This window comes from Schistocerca cancellata, chromosome 2 (assembly GCF_023864275.1).
Source record: "Schistocerca cancellata isolate TAMUIC-IGC-003103 chromosome 2, iqSchCanc2.1, whole genome shotgun sequence".
In the NCBI taxonomy this organism is placed as follows: Eukaryota; Metazoa; Arthropoda; class Insecta; order Orthoptera; family Acrididae; genus Schistocerca; species Schistocerca cancellata.
This window is the reverse complement of record NC_064627.1, coordinates 531,042,277-531,061,803: the sequence shown is the minus strand read 5'-3', so window position 1 is coordinate 531,061,803 and position 19,527 is coordinate 531,042,277. Positions and strand designations below refer to the sequence as shown.

At 39.8% G+C, this 19,527-nt stretch overlaps 1 protein-coding gene across 1 annotated transcript in view; it reads left to right on the top strand.

The window, feature by feature from the left end:
• LOC126162081 (Down syndrome cell adhesion molecule-like protein Dscam2) overlaps window positions 1-19,527 on the top strand; it is a 131,342-nt gene that overhangs the window by 53,969 nt on the left and 57,846 nt on the right. The window contains exon 7 of the mRNA XM_049918355.1: window positions 852-972. Within this exon, the coding sequence (XP_049774312.1) occupies window positions 852-972 (121 nt within the window). The remainder of the gene's footprint in view (window positions 1-851; window positions 973-19,527) is intronic.

Here is a 19,527-nt window from a genome sequence, read left to right as displayed (position 1 = left end):
TCTCTCTCTCTAACTTGTTTTGCATCCTCCCATCCCAACACCACCACAATAAAATCCAACAGTTGGTATGTGTTCTTAATTGAGTAATTTCTTTTATTCACATAGACTTGTAGTAATTTTTCCATAGCACTGCCTTCCTGCTACATCTCCTTGCTTTGCCTTCCCAATGTAGGTGTGTATTTATATTACAATTATTTGGCATTATTATTCCTGAAAGTAGAATTCTCTGTAGTTATTCAAAAAAAGTAGTCTCTGGGTACTGGTGTAGCTTTAAAATATACAAATTGAGGATAGGCTCATGAATTAACTTATTCTTTATATGTCATTAGTTTTCTGTTATATTTACTCAAAGCAATGTTTCTTTAATCTTCTGGAATGTGTATAAGAAGTATGGTTCCCTTAATTTCTAGACCTTTTGTTTCTAAGTGTCGATCCAGAACCATTTTTCTGTTGTTCTACATTTCCTCCTGCCTGTTATGATCTACATCAATTTATACATGATGGTTTCCTGCACATTCATGCCTTGTTTTAAAAGGCAGAAGTGTGTGAAAATCATAGTGCATGTGCCTAGTCATTATTTCGAATTAGACATTATGAGCCATTTTCTTGCCACATTCTTAAACAGTGAGGTAATGGTGCTCTTCTTTCCACAGGATAGTGAGTATCAGTGTTGACTGGATGACTGTGATAAGTTCTAGCTTAGTGTTGTATTGTGTTGGCTTTGCCACAAATGATTATGGAACATGTAGTTAAGCTCACCTGAGATTTTTTTTTCTGTATGCTATATTCTGCAAAAGATTCAAACCATGCACATAAAAATTAAGTGTTGTGTTCTACACATTTCTCTCTAGATTGACTTCCCTGTGCTTGACCTCAGTCCTGAGACATGGTACACACTTAGAATGACAGCACATAACAGTGCGGGATCCACTGTATCCAGTTACGATTTTATCACTCTTACAAATTCAGGTGGTGAGTTTGAGTTTTTATTTTGTTTCTATATTACATATTGATACATCTCTACAAGCTCTGTATTCAGAGCTACTGCTTCTTTCAAAATTACTTCAGGTAAACAATTTTTCTCAAAACAGTAATTTCTCTTTAAGAATTCAGTGTGTGCTATAACTATAAATATGTCTTGCAAATTTTACAGTAAGGAGATATTTACCTCTTGCTCTTTCTTTCTTTTTTTAAATATACTACATCATTCTCTTTATCCAACTTATTAGTACGAAAAAGTTACATTAACTCTTAAAATTGTAAAAGATTATTGCAGCAATTTACTGCAGCCACATTGTCTCAAAAAGGATGCTATATTTTAGGATTAAAAGAGACTACTCATTAAAAAGCAGAGGTGTTGAGTTGTTGATAGGCACATATGAAAGAAAGAAAACTTTGTAATTTTCAGAGCTACCCTTTGACAAGCTAGAGTAAAATACACAAACATACACAATACATACACTTTCATACACATGGATAATCCATGTGTGTGTGTGTTTGTGTATTTTGCTCTAGTTCATCATAGGATAACTCAAAAGGCTAGCAAATTTTCCTTCTTTTGTGACTGCCTTTTGAGAAGTCTAAGCTTTGGCATTTCATTGAGTGGTGCATTTTAATCCTTAAGTATTTACATTCTGCAAGAACTTTCCTTCAACAGAGGATGGTTTATGATATTTGTACATTTACACACACACACACACACACACACACACACACACACACACACACACACAGTGCAGAGAGAGAGAGAGAGAGAGAGAGAGAGAGAGAGAGAGATTCCAGCATCATCAGTAATCTGCACTTCTCTTCTCCTCATAGCCCCTATCACTTTCGTAAGTACTTCATCTGGCAACTGATAACACTAACCTGCAGTAACCTGTAGGTAAATGAATGAATAGATGGGGTCAGGCAGTTGGTTTTAGTTTTGTGACCAGAGATAACAGAAAAAGTATTAGCACTCTGTTTCATCCAATGTTTACACTCTGCACTTGAGAATACATCCATCATCTGCCTGAATGGTGTGCTTTTGGAAAGCAGCATGCAACACCTAGAGTGTATTTTACCATCAGCATGTATCAACATCTACTATGACCTGTCAGCCTTGGCTAATATTTTCTCTGGTCTGAGTATGCAGTGGTCATGTTCTTGTACCAATGTTAATATTTGCTCATTGCAGCATGCAGTGGATGGAAGTATGCATGTAGAGCAGTGGCTTCTGAGATACACAGCAAGGAGACAAATCAGGATGGCATGGCTGCTCATCAGCATTTTTGCAGCATCGGGATGAAAGTGATTCGCTGTACTGTGTCTCATCAATACGTTGTTGTAAACTGTGATAGTTGATAGTGGTCCCTGTCATTATGGCAATTGACTCTGTCACTGAAGCATTTCTCTAAATCAAGATGATAAAGGAGTCACAGTAAACAGCACTGATTTTCACTGTATGATAATGACAATGATGGCAACTTATGTTTCAATAGCATTTATGATTACCAGAGAAACAAACAAACAAAACATTTTAATTGGTTATCACAATGCCCCCACTTCAATTAAATGTTTAACACTTCCACTATCTTTTGTCTATAAGATAGTCAGTACCATCAACAGAAAGTAGCTCTCCTAGTTTATTGAAGCTATTTCTAGTGAGTGTCTTGGTGAGAATATCTCCTTGCTCATTTGCAGAGCTGACATTTTCCAGGTTAAAGATGCCTAAGATGGATGATTCTCATATAAAGTTATACTTCATAGCTATTTGTTTTGTTTACCTGTGATGTTAAGTGTTTTTGATCAACCAAATGATATTTTGACAGTCCATATATATGGTGGTAGTTATTTCTTTTAGACTCATAATATTTTGCAAAATTGACTAGATCCACATGATTTGCTTTATAACTTGACAGGAAGGTAGATAGGTAGATATTCTGCTTATACTGTTGACAAGGCCCCCACACTCTGCCTCCAAAAGTTCCAAGCTGTGATGGTTTTACCAAGTTTAACAACAAAACCTGTGGTTGAGTTTCCTGTAGGATGGAGGGGGGTGGGGGCGGGGAGGGGGGGCTGTTGCTTCTCTTTACATCCATGGCTTTCAATAAGTCTCACGAGTCCCACTAGTCATACTAAATAGCAAGCACCTGAGGGAGTTCATTATTCACTTGCTGGGTTCAGGCTTGGTGACAGTTTCCTGGGCTGGAGATTGGTAAGCACCTCCAGTCCTCTGTAACCATAAGCTCTGTACATGCTTCAGTACCATATTTACTCAAATCTTAGCTGCACTTGAATCTAAGCCACACCTGAAAAATGAGCCTCGAAATCAAGGGAAAAAAAATTTCCTGAATCTAAGCCCCACCTGAAATTTGAGACTCGAAATTCAAGGGGAGAGAAAAGTTTTAGGCCGCACCTCCAAATCAAAATAAATTTGGTCCATTGTAACTTGAGACACAATTACAGTAGTTTGGTTCAAATCATAAGCTTAGCAGTTAAGCTTTACCAGGTAGCCATTGCTATGCGTCAGGTGCTCTGTCCGTATTTATACGGGTACCCTTCCTTTTTCACGGGCTTCGTCTGGTTTGAAATGATTGCTTATTTTTCTTTGATCTGATAAGTGCCATTCTCTTTGTTATAGGTGTTAACGTCACTCTAAGCTGAAAATGCATTACTGTACCGTACTGTGTCATTCATTGTTTGTCGCATTCTGATAATGAATGTTTATGACCTGTCACCGCTCGCAGCGTGGCTTGCTTTTGTGCATGCTACCGCCATTTACAATTAAAAAAAAAAAGAGAGGAATTGTCTCATTAGTGAAACAATGGCAAGAGACTGCTATTGGTTGTTACTTACACTGCTGCTTTCTTTGATAATGATCAACAAGAACCAAATAATAGACTGCGTATGATAGAAGATGTTCTGAACGAGAATTTAGCGAAAATTTTTCTCCGTTTGAAAATCTTTGCAGACGCCTCTTTAATACATTACATTCTGCACAGAAATTAGAGTCATCTTAGATTTAAAAATCTAGTCAATTTCCGTGCTCCATTTCTGACTGTATCACTATTAGGCATAAGAATAATATGAATATAAACATGACATGATATGTATATTCTTCCCCATTTGCTGTTGTCTCACTCTAGTTTCATAGTTTATTAGGCAGACAGGATTTAAATGAGATAGCAGCAAACACAAAAGAATACATGGCAAAATGTTTATATTCATATTATTCTTATGGCGAAGAGAATACTGCATGTGGTTCACAATTCATAAAAGTTGCAATTAGCAACCATATCTTCTCACAGGTAGGAAAGAATTCAGAATGTACAGTTGGCCATATTGACAAACATCCCAAACAGTCTTGCCAGTCGGATTTTCATAGTACATTGAAATGCTGCTCCATTCGACGATGAACAATACAGAATTTGTATTTACTTCATTGGATAATGCATGAAAATGCAGTGGTCGAAACTCAGAGTGGATAAAAAAGCTCGTCCTCCACCTTTTTTTTTTTAATTTATTTACTGACGCAGAGGCTTTGGCGCCAGTATTTATCTTCATGCCTGCAAAGCATGCCTGTGTAGCGCTACATATATTCAATGGCAGAAGTTAGTTGTGGTGGCACCTGCCAACATTTTTCAGAACTTCCGCTTACTTTGCACTTGATTCTAAGCCGCAGGTGGTTTTTTGGATTGGAAAAACTGGAAAAAAGTGTGGCTTAGATTCAAGTAAATACGGTAACCCTGTCATGGGTGCGGTGGTGGAACATTGTGTGTCAGAGGAAATGGGGATCTTGGTTTCATTGTCTGGCTCATGGGGACGATACAAACCTCTATTAAAAGAACCTCAGTCTTAGGGCATGTTGTGCACCAATAAAATGCATTGATGTTGAGACAGAACAGTGATTAGTGTGTGACATCTAGGAAACCTACCACACCCAAGTTTTAAAAGGCTTACATAGGCAAGCAAGCCTCTGTGTGAGTGGACAAATGATTCTCTATGACTTGTGGAACTAAAACTGCTCACAATAACAGTAAATTCAAACTCCCAGTGGAAGATGTTGGTCACTGGAGGGTTTGCCTGCCCACTCCACAACGAGACCTCATGTGGACAGCCTACCTGATACATCTGTTTCAATGCTGAATACCAGTAACAGAACAATGACAATTCATAATAATCTGTTCATTGTTACAAAGAAGGAAGAGAGCACATTCAAGAGAATATCTCCAATTATATACACAGAAGAGAGTGGAGGGAATAGCTGGAGCTCCAAAGTCTATTAAAAGGTTATGGAATGGTGTCCTGCTAACAGAGAAAACGATGTCCAGTCAAATACCTAAGTTTCTGCAAAGCAAAAGACTTGGAGAGTATCCCATAGTTGTTGAAATGCACAACACCCTCAATTACAGCAGAGATGTTGTATCAAGTAGTTTCTTTATGTATCTAGACCCTAATGAACTTGTAGTATAATGCCAAAGTGGAGGTATAATCAAGGTGCAAAATGTATTGAAATGAGTGAATGGTGAATTAGGCTAAACATCTACCTAGATGCTTGTCTTTAATTCCCCTACATTACCTGAATATATAAAGGTTGGTTTCTTGTGTGGTAGAGTCCACTTTTATGTCCCCTATTCTATTCATTGCTTTCAATGCCAGAGGTTTGGATACACAGTTCCAGTGTACAAAGGGAAGCCAACCCATGGAAGATGTGGTTTAGATGCTCAAGATCCAGGCTTGCCATTCACTTGTTGTGTTAATTGCAGTGGTGCACATCTAGTCTCGTCAAAGGAACGTGCTGTTTATGTATAAGGACATACAATTCAGGAGCTTCAGGTCACAAGGTGGCTGCTGTACGTGAAGGCAAAAAAGGTTTTCAAGCCTATCCAACCTCCAACATTTTCAACCTTATTCTCTACCATTGTCAAGCAAACAACTACCAAGTCTAATGCCTCAAAACAAACAGCCAGTGCAGATTTTAGCATGTCTACCATCATATAGCAGGTAGTAACCAAGTCTGCTGCCTTGACACAAACTCACAGTGCAGATGCTAGCACATCCTCTTGTGCTTATAACTGCACCTTCCCAAGGCACTGCTGCAGTTTTTAGCTTGCATATTGACCAGTTTTGAGTTCTAAGGGGAGGCAGGTGTCTTGTGGTGAAGTCTGGTTAAAAAATGTGTCTGTCTACTTCTTTGCCACCCTCTCCAAAGAGAGGAAAACCATTGTGTGGGAAGGCCAGCCTAAAAAGCATAACATCAAGCCCTATAATCATGACGGTACAGTAACTTCTCATGGCGAGGACTGTGCGATGGCACTAGACATATCTTTGGGTGATCTACTGAGCCTTACTCATACAAGAACAGCCTCGTGCATCTGCTTTCAGGAGACGTACTCTAGGGCCTTGGACAATTCTGTGTTGCAGGATTTAACCATCACAAGAAAGATGACCCAAGTGTTGACTGCGCAAAGGGTGATATAGCTGTGTCCATCACCAAAACACATCACTACTCACCCGTTACTCTCATACTCACCCATTAGTCTCACGACTAAGTTACAAGAAGCCGCCAGTGGCTGTGTACGCACCATCTCACCTTATATTATGCCACGTTTACATCCCACAGCACTTACAGATCTCATGTGACAACTCCACCAACCATTCCTGTTACTTGGTGACATCAATGTACACTATGTGCTCTGGGGATCTTCTGCCATCTGCCCCAAGAATTGGGCAATCAAGTAGCTACTAATGTCAGAGGATGTATGTGTACTTAACACTGGGGAAATGGCGCACTACTTCCACACAGCTACTGGCTCATTCCTCACAATGGACCTCTCCCTATGCTCTCCTGCCCTTACAGTAACGGTTTGTGGAAGGGGCTAGTGCCCTCTTCCCCATGTGGCTTCACCTAGCTGTGACTGCAACTTCTGTCTGGAGGCAACTCAAGTGTCTGTTCTGCAAGGTGAACTGGCCACTATACAGTCAACTGGCCTTATTCCAACACCGAGCAGCACCCAGGAATGACTGGACCAGCCTACAGGAATACCATCCCTTGGTGGAACCAGGAATGTTGTTTAGCAATTGTGGACAGGAGTAGTGCATTATGTTGGTTTAGGAACAGACCAAGTAGAGAGAATCTTGCAGCCTTTTGGCAGGCGAGGGCAGAAGCTAAGCGAATCATCAAAAAAAGCAAACAGAGTGTGTGGAGAGAATTTTTAATGCCCAGTGTCCTTTAATCATCCCACACCAGTAATGAAGTTATGGGAGTCAATTCAGAAGATATCAGGGAATAAAGATCCAGGCCCAATATCTGCTATATTAAACAATACTGTCCTCCAATCAGCACCTTGGGAAATAGTGCAGATGTTGTGTTTGTGATTTGGCTTTCACCTATTACACCAAGCCTCAAGTCTACCAACACAGGGAACACATGGAGAAACAGTGACTAGGCTTTTCGTTTGGCAACTTGGAGCCAGATAACTGCCATTTTTTTTATGTGGGAACTACAGTCAGTACTAACCACTGCACTTGACACTGCTCCAGGACTGATAGGATTCAATATGGCACATTATGATATCTAAGAATGGAGACAATAGAAATCTTCCTATGCCTTTTCAATAAAATATGGGCTGAAGGACATTATCTGGATTCATAGCAAGAGATGATTCTGATATCACTTCTAAAGCTAGAGAAGGACAGGTTGTCTCCATACCCCTACAGGAGTGTTGCATTCACTAGTTGCATGGGAAAAACCCATGAGCAGATGAAAAACAAATGCCTGCTGTGGACTCTCCCATCCCATTGCCCATTACTAACCGCTGTGCAAAGACTTGTGAGCCAACTCTTATCATCCAATGAGAATTCCTCCTGGTGTCCTGGTGCAACATGTGTACAAAGTGCAGTCCATCTCTGACCATCCTGTAGTTGGATTGAAGTTGAACAACCAAAAAATGCAGGTTTACCGGTCACCGGGCTACTAAGCCCTTTATCACCTGTGCAAAGAAATATCTTTAGTAACTTGGTGTACCAGACATACCAATGCTTAAAACAGGGATGGAGCAACCCCCTCCCATCCCCCCCCCCCCCCCTTGATGACTGATAGGCCCATTCTTAACTTGGGCATGATGGATTATAAGTTTACCATCTCATCTTTAGTTTTAATATCAGTTTTTAATAGCATTTCATTGGAGTATCCAGAACACATGCTAGATTTTACTGATGGATCAAAGCATGGACACAATGTTGGGTGTTGTGCTATCTTCTCATCTTTTGTCATTAAACTCCACCCACCTCGCCACTTTTCATTGTACTGTGTATAGCTGTGGTTGATCAAGAAGGCACTGGAGCAAATGTGCTTCTTGGTGGAGGGAAATTTCTTGTTGGCATAGGCTGTCTCAGTGCTTTGCAGGCTATTCAGCAAGTTTTCCCAGCGGATATGATAGTTCAGATGGCCCAGCACACTATTAGCCTCCTACACAAGCAGAAGAAAGAGGTGGACTACTGCTGGGCTCCTAGACATATGGGAATTGAGGGGAGTGAGTAAGCTGACAGAGCAATGAAAGCAGCCTTACAGGAAAATATCACACTTCAACTTCTTGTCCTCATACAGGCTGTTATGTCATGAGTGACAAAGCAAGTGTTGGCTGAGTGGGAATGACAGTGGGTTGATATGGGTAACAACAAGATGCCAGGTGGTCATAATGACTATTCACACATAGCACACATCCTTTAGAACACCATGAAGGGGTGAAATTATCCTCACTTGCCTTCGTATCAGCCATTGCCCACTTATGCATGCATTTTTCTTGCAGCAAGAAGACCCATCATAATACAGTGTTTGCAGTGGCATAATCATGGTGGACCATGTTTTACCATCCTGTATGTTACATGCTCATAGAAGGGAAGCCTTTAATCTACCAAGGGACTTACCCTCCTATTTAGATGATGTTGAAATAGTTGCATGACAGTTACTGCCATTTTGTGTGACATCAGGTCTCTTGCCCAGTTTAATTGAACAGAGGTTTTAATGTGTGTTTTAGTGCCTTACTCATCTATTTTGTTCCATGATCAACCAACAATCTTACAGACTTCCAGTGTTTTATTACTTTTTTAACATGTGAAAGTGGTGTGGCTAGATCTACTGGAACATGTATGTGACATTTGCTATATCCATGGCTATCATCACGTGGCCTCTGCATTCCGTGTAACAAGATGTATTTTTGAATGAGAACATCTCCTCCGTAGTCTCTGCCTCTAAAACCAGACAAACATTACTTGAATAGTGTTAGCCATTTTCACAGCATTGTGATGCAACTTTCCTCATTTTTCATGGTGGTGACTGGCACTGTGCGTTGCAAAAGTTATGTCAGTTCTAGTTGCCAATGAGAGATAGAGCGAGCTTCCAACATCTTGACAGTATGGAGCATAGCTAATTTTTGAACTGGCAGGGGAATGGTCCAATCAGACATGTCAAAACCCACCCTGAAATTTTTTATGCAGGAAGAAAACAATGAAAGAAATGCACTATCAAAATTTTAGCTGTTAAGACATACTGCAAGTATTTTTTAAAAATTGTTGAAATCACTCATTTTTATCACATGAAGAACCACTTATGATAGCAATTTGTACAGCCATTCCTGCCTAGCATGTGAACAGCCATGACAAGAGAGCATTGCACTGCTAGTACAAATATCTGGAGTGACACATGCAAATTTGAAGCACCTAAACAATACAAAAAATGACTAAGATTTTATGTGTTGCATATGTAATTCTTACAAAGGTGACTAGCAGAGAAAAATAAATCAAGGAGTGTTTGATGTTACATTACAGATGACTTCCATAAATCATGGCTTTAATTTATTGAAATGAAATATTCCTTACTCGTACATCATTTTATAACAATTCATTTGGTACAGTTCTTATGTTAATTTTTGATAATGTATATTTCAGTAACAATGAATTCCTTGCTTATTCCCCATTGTTGTCACCAGAAAGTTAAGTGTCATGATGAAAACAAACATTTTCTTTACACCAGGCAGACCTGCTGAGTGAAAATCAATGCCTTCAGGCATGTCAAAATAATTACCAGTTTTATTTACACAGAATTACAGTGGAGTAAGAAATGGTTCTGGCCATTGCTCTGCTTTTTGTGTTCTATACCAGATGAACTTAAAGGAATTTTGTAAAATGTGCTAATTCAAACTAATAATGGACAAAAGACTGTAATTGAAGACTACTATTCTCCTGATAACCTCAAATCACACATATTTATCAGAAATTATACTGTTTGACAGTTTCCTTAAAAATATTTTCCACAGTCAAAAAAAAAAAATTATTTATTAAAAGTCACATTGGTTGTTCTGTATAGGATCTGAAAAGTCAACAGTCTTTTTGTTGTCCTTCTGGAAAACAGACTTATCATTATGTCCAGACCAAGAACGCAACAAAATGAATTAATTTCTGCAATACGTTGGAAACGTTTTTGAATGAAATGTTAAAAACCATTCTTTCCTATTTTTTCAGATTCTGATAGGTCAATTATAAGATTTTTGCCATTAAACAGTCCTTTTTAGTTTTGGTCCTAAATGCCTTGAAATCCCTGAAAACAGACATAAAGCTGCTGAAACTCATAGTTATCACTGTCATTGTTGTATATGAATGTGTCATAGCATTAATCAGTTGTACAACAGTCTGCCTTTTTTCATCATGAAATGATAAAGTGTGGTTTCCTCACAATTCTTTCACGGAACCTGATTGATAGGCATAAGACAGCAGGTGTGGGGTCAACAGCAAGCTTCTTCTTCATGTCAGCTATGAATTAATGGCATCTCCTCTACACTTTTATTTGCAGTAAACATTGTTGTCTTGTGACTTCGTATGCTGTATGATTTCTTGAATCTGCTCAGACAGGTCAAAGAGGGCTTGAAATCAGCAATGTGTAACTCAACTGCAATTTAGGGAGCTTAGTCTTGTAGATCTCCATTGATAACAGTTTGTAGGTAGTCAGGAGCAGGCATGGTAATTTTGATGATAAATGATCACTCACACTCCTGTCATTTACTATGCATACTTTTATTCTCACAGCTTATACACAATGCATTTAGCATGGAGTATGTACTACAGAGAACTGATCTGGCAAAGATACAGTTGTTCTAGCTGCGATAGGGTAGCAATATTATTGGGGGGGGGGGGGGGGGTAAGAGGCAGTGGCTCTTTGGCACTACCACAACCCCCTCTCGCGTCCATCGGCCATCGTAATTTACTATATTATTATTGTTATTATTATTATTATTTGATTGTTGCCGACTTACGTGGTGGGCCTTAATAAAAATGATATTCCATTTAATTTTGATTTTACAGTTAAATGCTTTCCTGAAGTTCTCCCTTTTAACAATATTAATCTCAAATTATTTGTTATGTTAATGAATGTTAGACTTGCTGCATCTTAAAACATGAGCATACAAGCTGAACAATGTAATAAACTTTTCATATTAATTTCCTCGGCTAGTCAGTTCACTTCAAAGCAAAAGATCTTTAGTTATTAATTACAATTGCGGCCCACACACACGCGAGAGTATTTTTTCTTACCTCCGTTAACCACTGTATTGTAGTCGGAGTCCTGGCTCTGGGTCTCGGCTATGGTACTGAAAATAAGAATCTTAAAGCTAAGTATTTTCTGCAACGTCGGGCGGCTGTGGAGAAAATTTAATATTATGTTAATAGCGGGCGAGTTTTCCGCTTCCGCTAATTTTTCATAACTTAATATCGCCACGTAATAGCGTCGTTGGCTGCATCGGCCGCTGCGATTGTTGAGCTGTAAATTACTTGAATGCAGGTTAATTCAAGGAAGGCGAACATGAAATCGGGATCACCTCTTACAAATTAAAAGTGCACAATAATATTCAATTAATATATTACCTGCTTAACTCATACAAATATGCTTACATTTGTCAGCACTCGAAAGATGTCCGACTATATACACTCAAGACAAAAGAGGAAGTGAAGACGACTAAAAAATTAACAAAAGAGCGTATCTTGTCGTCTCTTTAGATCACTTTGTTATATTTCTTTGCATTGCATTTCTTTGCATTTCTTGACAGAGAAATTATTGTTTTACAGCTACATGAAAAAAGAAATGTATTATTCAATTTATGAAAGTCTCTTATTTATAAATATTGTTTTTTAAGTCTTTCCGTAATATGGCACTGGGGACGCTATATTGCCCCCCGAAATGTTTATGTCATAAAAAATGTTCGTGTTTTTTGACATAAATATTTCCTCTTTCATGTCCACAGTGTCCACATGCAGATTCTTCTTTCACAGTTTACATATGTCACATCGTATGTTGTAGTTACTGAGGTGTGTTGCACACAAAGTGCAATACAGATGAAGTTATCTACATAACAATAAAATATACAATTGGTTACGTATACAGTCATGTACAAAAGAAAAGGACATAGAATACAATAGAATACAATTTTGTCTGCTTCTTTTTGGGTTGCAACTTTTGCAGTGTTCAAGGTATACAATCACGAGTTAGTCCATAAACTTGAAGTCCCAGGGGTGTCAACTGTTCGCTCCCCATTTGGCGCGGCCGTAGGGAAACCTGGGAAAACCTCGGCGGAGCGACAGACTAACTGCTTTGGTCACTTTCACTTAAATGTTTCTGGGATGTCATTGGAGTACAAGATGTGCATACAGTACAAACATTTTTTTGTTGCACTATGCCAAGAATGAGGTCATTATAACAATTGATTGTGGTGTCGTTGATGATCTACGCCGCGACGTTTAGCTCGCAACGGCGTCGGTTGGTGTGTTCGGTGCTCGGTGTCCGCGACGGCTGCGGAGAGGTCAACGTCCGTTCGACGCCAGCGTGTCTCTCGCCGTCGCGGAACGTCAGACTCAGCTGATCGGCTGCACGGTTGGCGATGCGCTTCTGTCTCGGCCGGGCGTGGTGGAGTGGGATGATATCTGCCTCCCGCTCTTGTTGGCAGGAGTCAGCTCTGCTACGCATTTCCGACGTAGTACATGAAACATACACACAACCAACATAATATTTGTTTCCCGCTGCAGATGGTTACGCTAGTGGGAAAGGAGCATTTATTAGTGCGGCAGTTGTTGTTAAGTTTTCGCCGTTTCCAAGTGTCAAGCTAGCACTGTCTTGCAGAATACATGACATGGATCTTCTCCCGTGAATGAAGTTTTGATGCGCCACTGTTTCCATTACACGTCAGTTTTTGTCTTGATAAAATTATTTATGTTTTCGCCGCACTCGCAGGCACTGGTGAGTGTCCCAGTACGAGCTTACAAGGGAACATCCCCATCGCACCCCTCTCAGATTTAGTTATAACTTGGCACAGTGGATAGGCCTTGAAAAACTGAACACAGATCAATCGAGAAAACTGGAAGAAGTTGTGTGGAACTAAGAAAAAATTAATAAAGTATACAAACTGAGTAGTCTATGCGTAAGATAGGCAAAATTAAGGGCAATGTGAGGCGACGATCGCCGTGGTCCCGTGGTTAGCGTGAGCAGCTGCGGAATGAGAGGTCCTTGGTTCAAATCTGCCCTCAACTGAAAATTTTGCTTTCTTTATTTTCGCAAAGTTATGATCTGTCCGTTCGTTCATTGACGTCTCTGTTCACTGTAATAAGTTAAGTGTCTGTGTTTTGCGACCGCACCGCAAAACCGTGTGATTAGTTGACGAAAGGACGTGCCTCTCCAATGGGAACCGAAAACATTTGATCGCAAGGTCATAGGTCAACCGATTCCTCCACAGGAAAACACGTCTGATATTTTGTATACGACACTGGTGACAGCATGTGCGTCACATGACAGGAATATGTTGTCAACCCACCTAACTAGTACACTTGGCGAATGGGTGGAAAGATTCTTCTACCTTGCCCGATTTAGGTTTTCTTGTGGATGTAATAATCACTCCAAAAAAAGTGATGAAAACATAAGAGTTTTTCACATAAACTGAAAATAAAAAGTTAAAATTTTCGGTTGAGGGAAGATTTGAACTGAAGGCCTCTTGTTCTGCAGCTGTTCACGCTAACCACGGGACCACGGCGCTCCTCACATCACATTCCCCTTAATGTTGCCTATCTTACACATGGACGACTCAGTTTGTATATTTTGCTTATTTTTTCATAGTTCCACACAACTTCTTCCTGTTTTCTCGATCTATCTGTGTTCAGTTTTTCAAGGCCTATCCACTGTGCCAACTTATAACTAAATCTGAGGGGGGTGCGATGGGGATGTTCCCTTGTTGGCACAAACATTCGCCGTTTCTGCGGTCGCTGTTTTGCAACAGTCCACGCATCGCATTCCAATCTCGCATTATTGTGCTCACTGAAACTACAGTCTGTCCCAAAAATATTGACTGTGGGTTCACTTCACGTTAACAGTTCACATTTATAAGCAAATTCACAGTTTTTCGTGCGTAATATTGGCGTTTGGCGTCCTTACCGCTGTTGAACGTTCAATACTAGCACTTCACTGTCCATATCACAGTTTCACCTTCACAGTTTTTCACACTGCTTAAAGTAACTGTTTCGATTAGTTCACAAACACTAATTTATTTCATTCAGTCTGAACTGGATTTTGGCTCGTGCTGGATTTTACCAGTCTTTCGCACTAATTATCTCTTTTCATTTTCCACTTAGAGTCGTACTTGCCTTCAGATTTTTTTGACTATACAATTGTATTTCCGTCTCATCTGAGGTAAGTCCCCATGTCATGTCTGCCCACTCATTGCGTACTTGCCCTCCAGAGCCAGGCTCGACTTTACAAAACTTTGCCTCTCGCATTATCGTACACATTTTATAATCTAGGCCTAGCGTGCAAGTTCCTAGATTAGTGTTTGATTTGTAACTTTTGTTTACACGATAAATTCATGTAAATCTCTGCCTTAGCAGATGGCAAAATATTTTAACAGTGCTTAGCGGTAGTCGCGTTTACTGATTTGCTTCGTACCTTGTCCACAACACATGAGGTACCTTGGGTGATGTACACCCTGCACTCATGTTGTTCAGTAAATTATGATTGAGCATATTTCAAGATCGATATAGACATAAATACATGGAGCAACATATACACTATAATATTGAATTTCGTAAGTTGCATTACTACTACAGTTCAAAAATATTCTAGACACACTAATGAAAAATTCTTTCATCATTACATGCTGTTGAATTCTTTTTTTTTAAGCATTTTTCAACATGAAATTTTTAAAATATTCTTAAATCTACGTTCATTTTTTTTCAAAATGCAATTGCTTAAAAATACTATTATTCTTTATCATCTACAAAATTGAATCGCACTAATCTTGTGCGCCTCATTGTCTTTTAATGTTACACTAAAATCTGAACATTTTCACACAGAAAAAAATACACTGTAAACTTAACCTATTATTCACATATGTAAAAGTTGCTCTACTGAGCGAATGTCTTTAAGTCTTTGTAAGTATTCTCCATGTTTCCTTCGTAATTGCCTCCTTATTTGACCACAGGATGGTGTAGTTTGCGTGACAGAAAGTATCGTGAGGTACCACTTCGATGTTATAGGTGTAGCCCTCGATAACACCGGGTTTTTCCGAAAACACATTCTCATAATCTGTAAGTAGCTGAGTCAATTCGTTTTGTTGTGCTTCAGTCAAATGTTCTGACTCCCTAACTTTCATGGCTATCAGTTTCCTTTTTTCCTCTTTATCTTCAGTAATAAATTCTTTATAACACGCTTGTTTTGTACTTAAGTCAGAATATAAATTCATTACCTGTATTCCTTCAAATCTCGACTGAAAGTTCCGGTAATATTTACCGTGCACTTCCCGTGTCCTCAACAATGGCAAAATTACACGTCTGTCCTCATTCATAAGGCTTACTTCCCCACACAAGAGGTCGATTTTTTCGTCCCTCTGGCGTAAAAATTCCATCCCCAGGATGCAAGCAACACCTAATCCCTTAACTACTAGGAACGAGCTTTTCATTGCTTCATTTCCTACCGTAAACTCGACTTGCACCTGGTGCTTTATGATATGAGATTGTGCACCTATTGCACCTGTAACACGACAATTCTTCACTGGCAAACTGGTATTCTATTATTTTGACTCAAGTACTTGTAAAAATTTGCACTCATGACATTGGTTGACGCACCGGTATCGACTATTATCTGTATTGGTGCTCCGTACATATCTGCTTGCAATATAGCCTGCACAACACTTTTGTCGGTTCGGTTACATTTCTGCGGTATGTCTACAAGTTCCTTTTCTATTTTTATTCCCTCATTGTATCTCAGCATACAAAGTTTTTGGCTGTCATCCGTGAATGTGCCCTCACTACACCGTCCTGCAGCCAACAACGGAGAGCGTATTGTGGCTGTCTTTAGTTTAACAGATGAGCATTAGTGGATTGACAGTTGTCTATCACTTCCACTAACCTCACATTGTGGTTCTGGTTGTTGTTGTTGCTACTGTTGGGTTGGCCACCCTGCCTTCCCGATGGTGTATTTTGATATTGTGTATGGCTCTGGTTTTGCGGTGGTCGGTTGTAACTTCCTGACATGCTCTGTGATGGACCTGGGTTGGCGTTCCATTGTGGCACTGTGTTTTGATGCCACTGTGGTGTCGGTTCGTTACGACCACGCCACTGGTTTCGGTTATTCCGCCATTGCGGATTGCCGTTACCATTATATCCATTACTCATGCGTCCATCATGATGTCTCTTTCGATTTTGACGATTATAACCGTTGCCGTTATAACCATTGCCACTGTTTGTGCCCCGATTCTGTTGCCGGTGCTCTTCCCTATTCCCGTTACCATTTGGTACTAAGTTACTACCATTACTGTGGCTGCTATTGTAATCGGCTTTTTGTTGATTACAGCCTGCATGGTTCCACTTGTTTTCGGTTTTCATATCTTCAATCAATAAGTCAACAGAATCCACTATTTCCATGAATTGTTCTATATCATATTCCGGCACATTGATGAAATATCTTTTAATTTCACTGGGCAACTTCATTTTTATCAATCTGATTATGTCACGATTGGACATTGGATCGTCCCAGTACCTGGTTTTGTTTATATACTTTTCGAAATATTTGCGTAACGTTCCCATCTTAGGATTGTACATTTCTGGACTGTACAACTCCTTTCATAGTCTTTCTTGGACGCTATCGGACCACAATTTTTGCAAGAATGCACCTTCAAACTGTTGCATCGTTAGACATTTTTCGGACACGTCGGTGGCCCACAGTGCCACGTCACCTTGAATAAAGGAGACCACGAACTGTATTCTTTGTCTTTCCGTCCATGTCCTGGGAAACACATTCCTGAAGCTCTTAATAAATACAACAGGGTGGACATTTCGTTTTTCGCTATTGAAGGGTTGGAATGTCCTGTGTTTTATTACATTGTCCTCTTTTTTGCACATCTGATTGCTACATTCTATGACATTCATTACTTCGTGATGTGCGCTGCACGGTATCGCATGTTGTTCGTGCTCATAATTCGTATTAGGTTGCGGTTGCGCACTCGCACCCTGCCTACCGTCAGCGTTATTATAGTAATCAGTACGCGGAGTCGGATTCATTACCTGTCCGCCACTGTTTACATCCAACGCAGATAATCTCCGCGCGACCTCCTGTTGCCAATTTGGCAACTCCACTGTCACACGGGACTTGATCTGTGTTAATTCGGCATTTAGTGCGGCAGCGCTAGCGTCAATATTTACACTCGCGGCCGCAGTCGCTTGTTCTACAGCTGTTTTTACGTCGCTTTCAATCTTTGCAGATATCTCGCGATCCTTTACTTCTAGCCATTCATTTAATTCTTTTTCTACTTTTTGAGCTTGCACTTCCAAATATGCGTCAATACTTTTCCGTGCATCTATCTCCACATTATCCACGCGGTTGGTTAAAGTCTGGACATTATCTTCAAACCTAGCCTGCGATATCTGTAATTTTTGCATCTCGCCGACTAAGCTTTGTACAAATCGGGTATTTCTTTGCACGCGTTCCGCATCTCGGCTAGTTCGCTTTGGATACTGTCTAGTTTTGCTTCACTGCGCTGCTCTTGCTCAATGAGCTTTTGCGTTAATTTTTTCTCCTGCTCATCCATCATCTGAGCCAGTTTTTCGTCTCTTTATTTTTCCCTCTGTTCTGACATTCTTTTTTTTTCCCTTTCTTTCTGTTCTCTTTGTTGCTCTTGCTCATAGAGCATCTGAGCCAGTTTCTGATCTCTTTCCCTATCTCTTTCTTCTAACCTGCGCAGAAATTCTGCAAATGGGTCTTCAATCGGTGAGCATACTGGTGTCCCGCTTAATCTAGCACTCGATTGGTCCCCCTGCCCAGGCAGTGGAGTTGTTACTCTATTCCCATTCTGCTGTGGAGCGTCATTCACCGTCCACAGATCCTCGCCCCCCGCTCCGGAAATTATGTTACCGGAGGCGGTGGCTTGGGATTCGTTTACGTTTTGCAAATGCTCCTCACTTTCGATATTAACATAATTTTGTTCTTCTGGTACGGATGCTTTAGGTTGTCCTATCTTACCCATACTAAATTCACTTTAAGCCACTGACAAATCTTTAACACTGATACACACACGAATAATTATCCCCTCCAAAAAATAGACACATAAATACACAAAACACCGAAGGTATCTCATGTGCACATGGGTTCGATATTCCGCACAGAGCTACACAGGATGCTTGCACAATAGGCCTTACCTTTATTTTTCTTTATCGTAATCCCTTTTCTTTTCTACACTTTTTCTTCTCCAGATCTTCTCAGGGTGTGGTTTTGTTGTTGTACATGTAAAAGAATTCATATAAGCATTAATATTTTACAACAATTAGACACATACATAATTACATTCAGTACAATAGAATCATATTAATCGGGCCCCAAAGTTGCGGCGCCAATCTCGCGTCCGTCGGCCGTGGTTATTTAATATATTATTATTGTTATTATTATTATTTTTTGATTGTTGCCGACTTACGTGGTGGGCCTTAATAAAAATGATATTCCATTTAATTTTGATTTTACAGTTAAATGCTTTCCTGAAGTTCTCCCTTTTAACAATATTAATCTCAAATTATTTGTTATATTAATGAATGTTAGACTTGCTGCATCTTAAAACATGAGCATACAAGCTGAACAATGTAATAAACTTTTCATATTAATTTCCTCGGCTAGTCAGTTCACTTTAAAGCAAAAGATCTTTAGTTATTAATTACAATTGCGGCCCACACACGCGCGAGAGTATTTTTTCTTACCTCCGTTAACCACTGTATTGTAGTCGGAGTCCTGGCTCTGGGTCTCGGCTATGGTACTGAAAATAAGAATCTTAAAGCTAAGTATTTTCTGCAACGTCGGGCGGCTGTGGAGAAAATTTAATATTATGTTAATAGCGGGCGAGTTTTCCGCTTCCGCTAATAACTTAATATCGCCACGTAATAGCGTCGTTGGCTGCATCGGCCGCTGCGATTGTTGAGCTGTAAATTACTTGAATGCAGGTTAATTCAAGGAAGGCGAACATGAAATCGGGATCA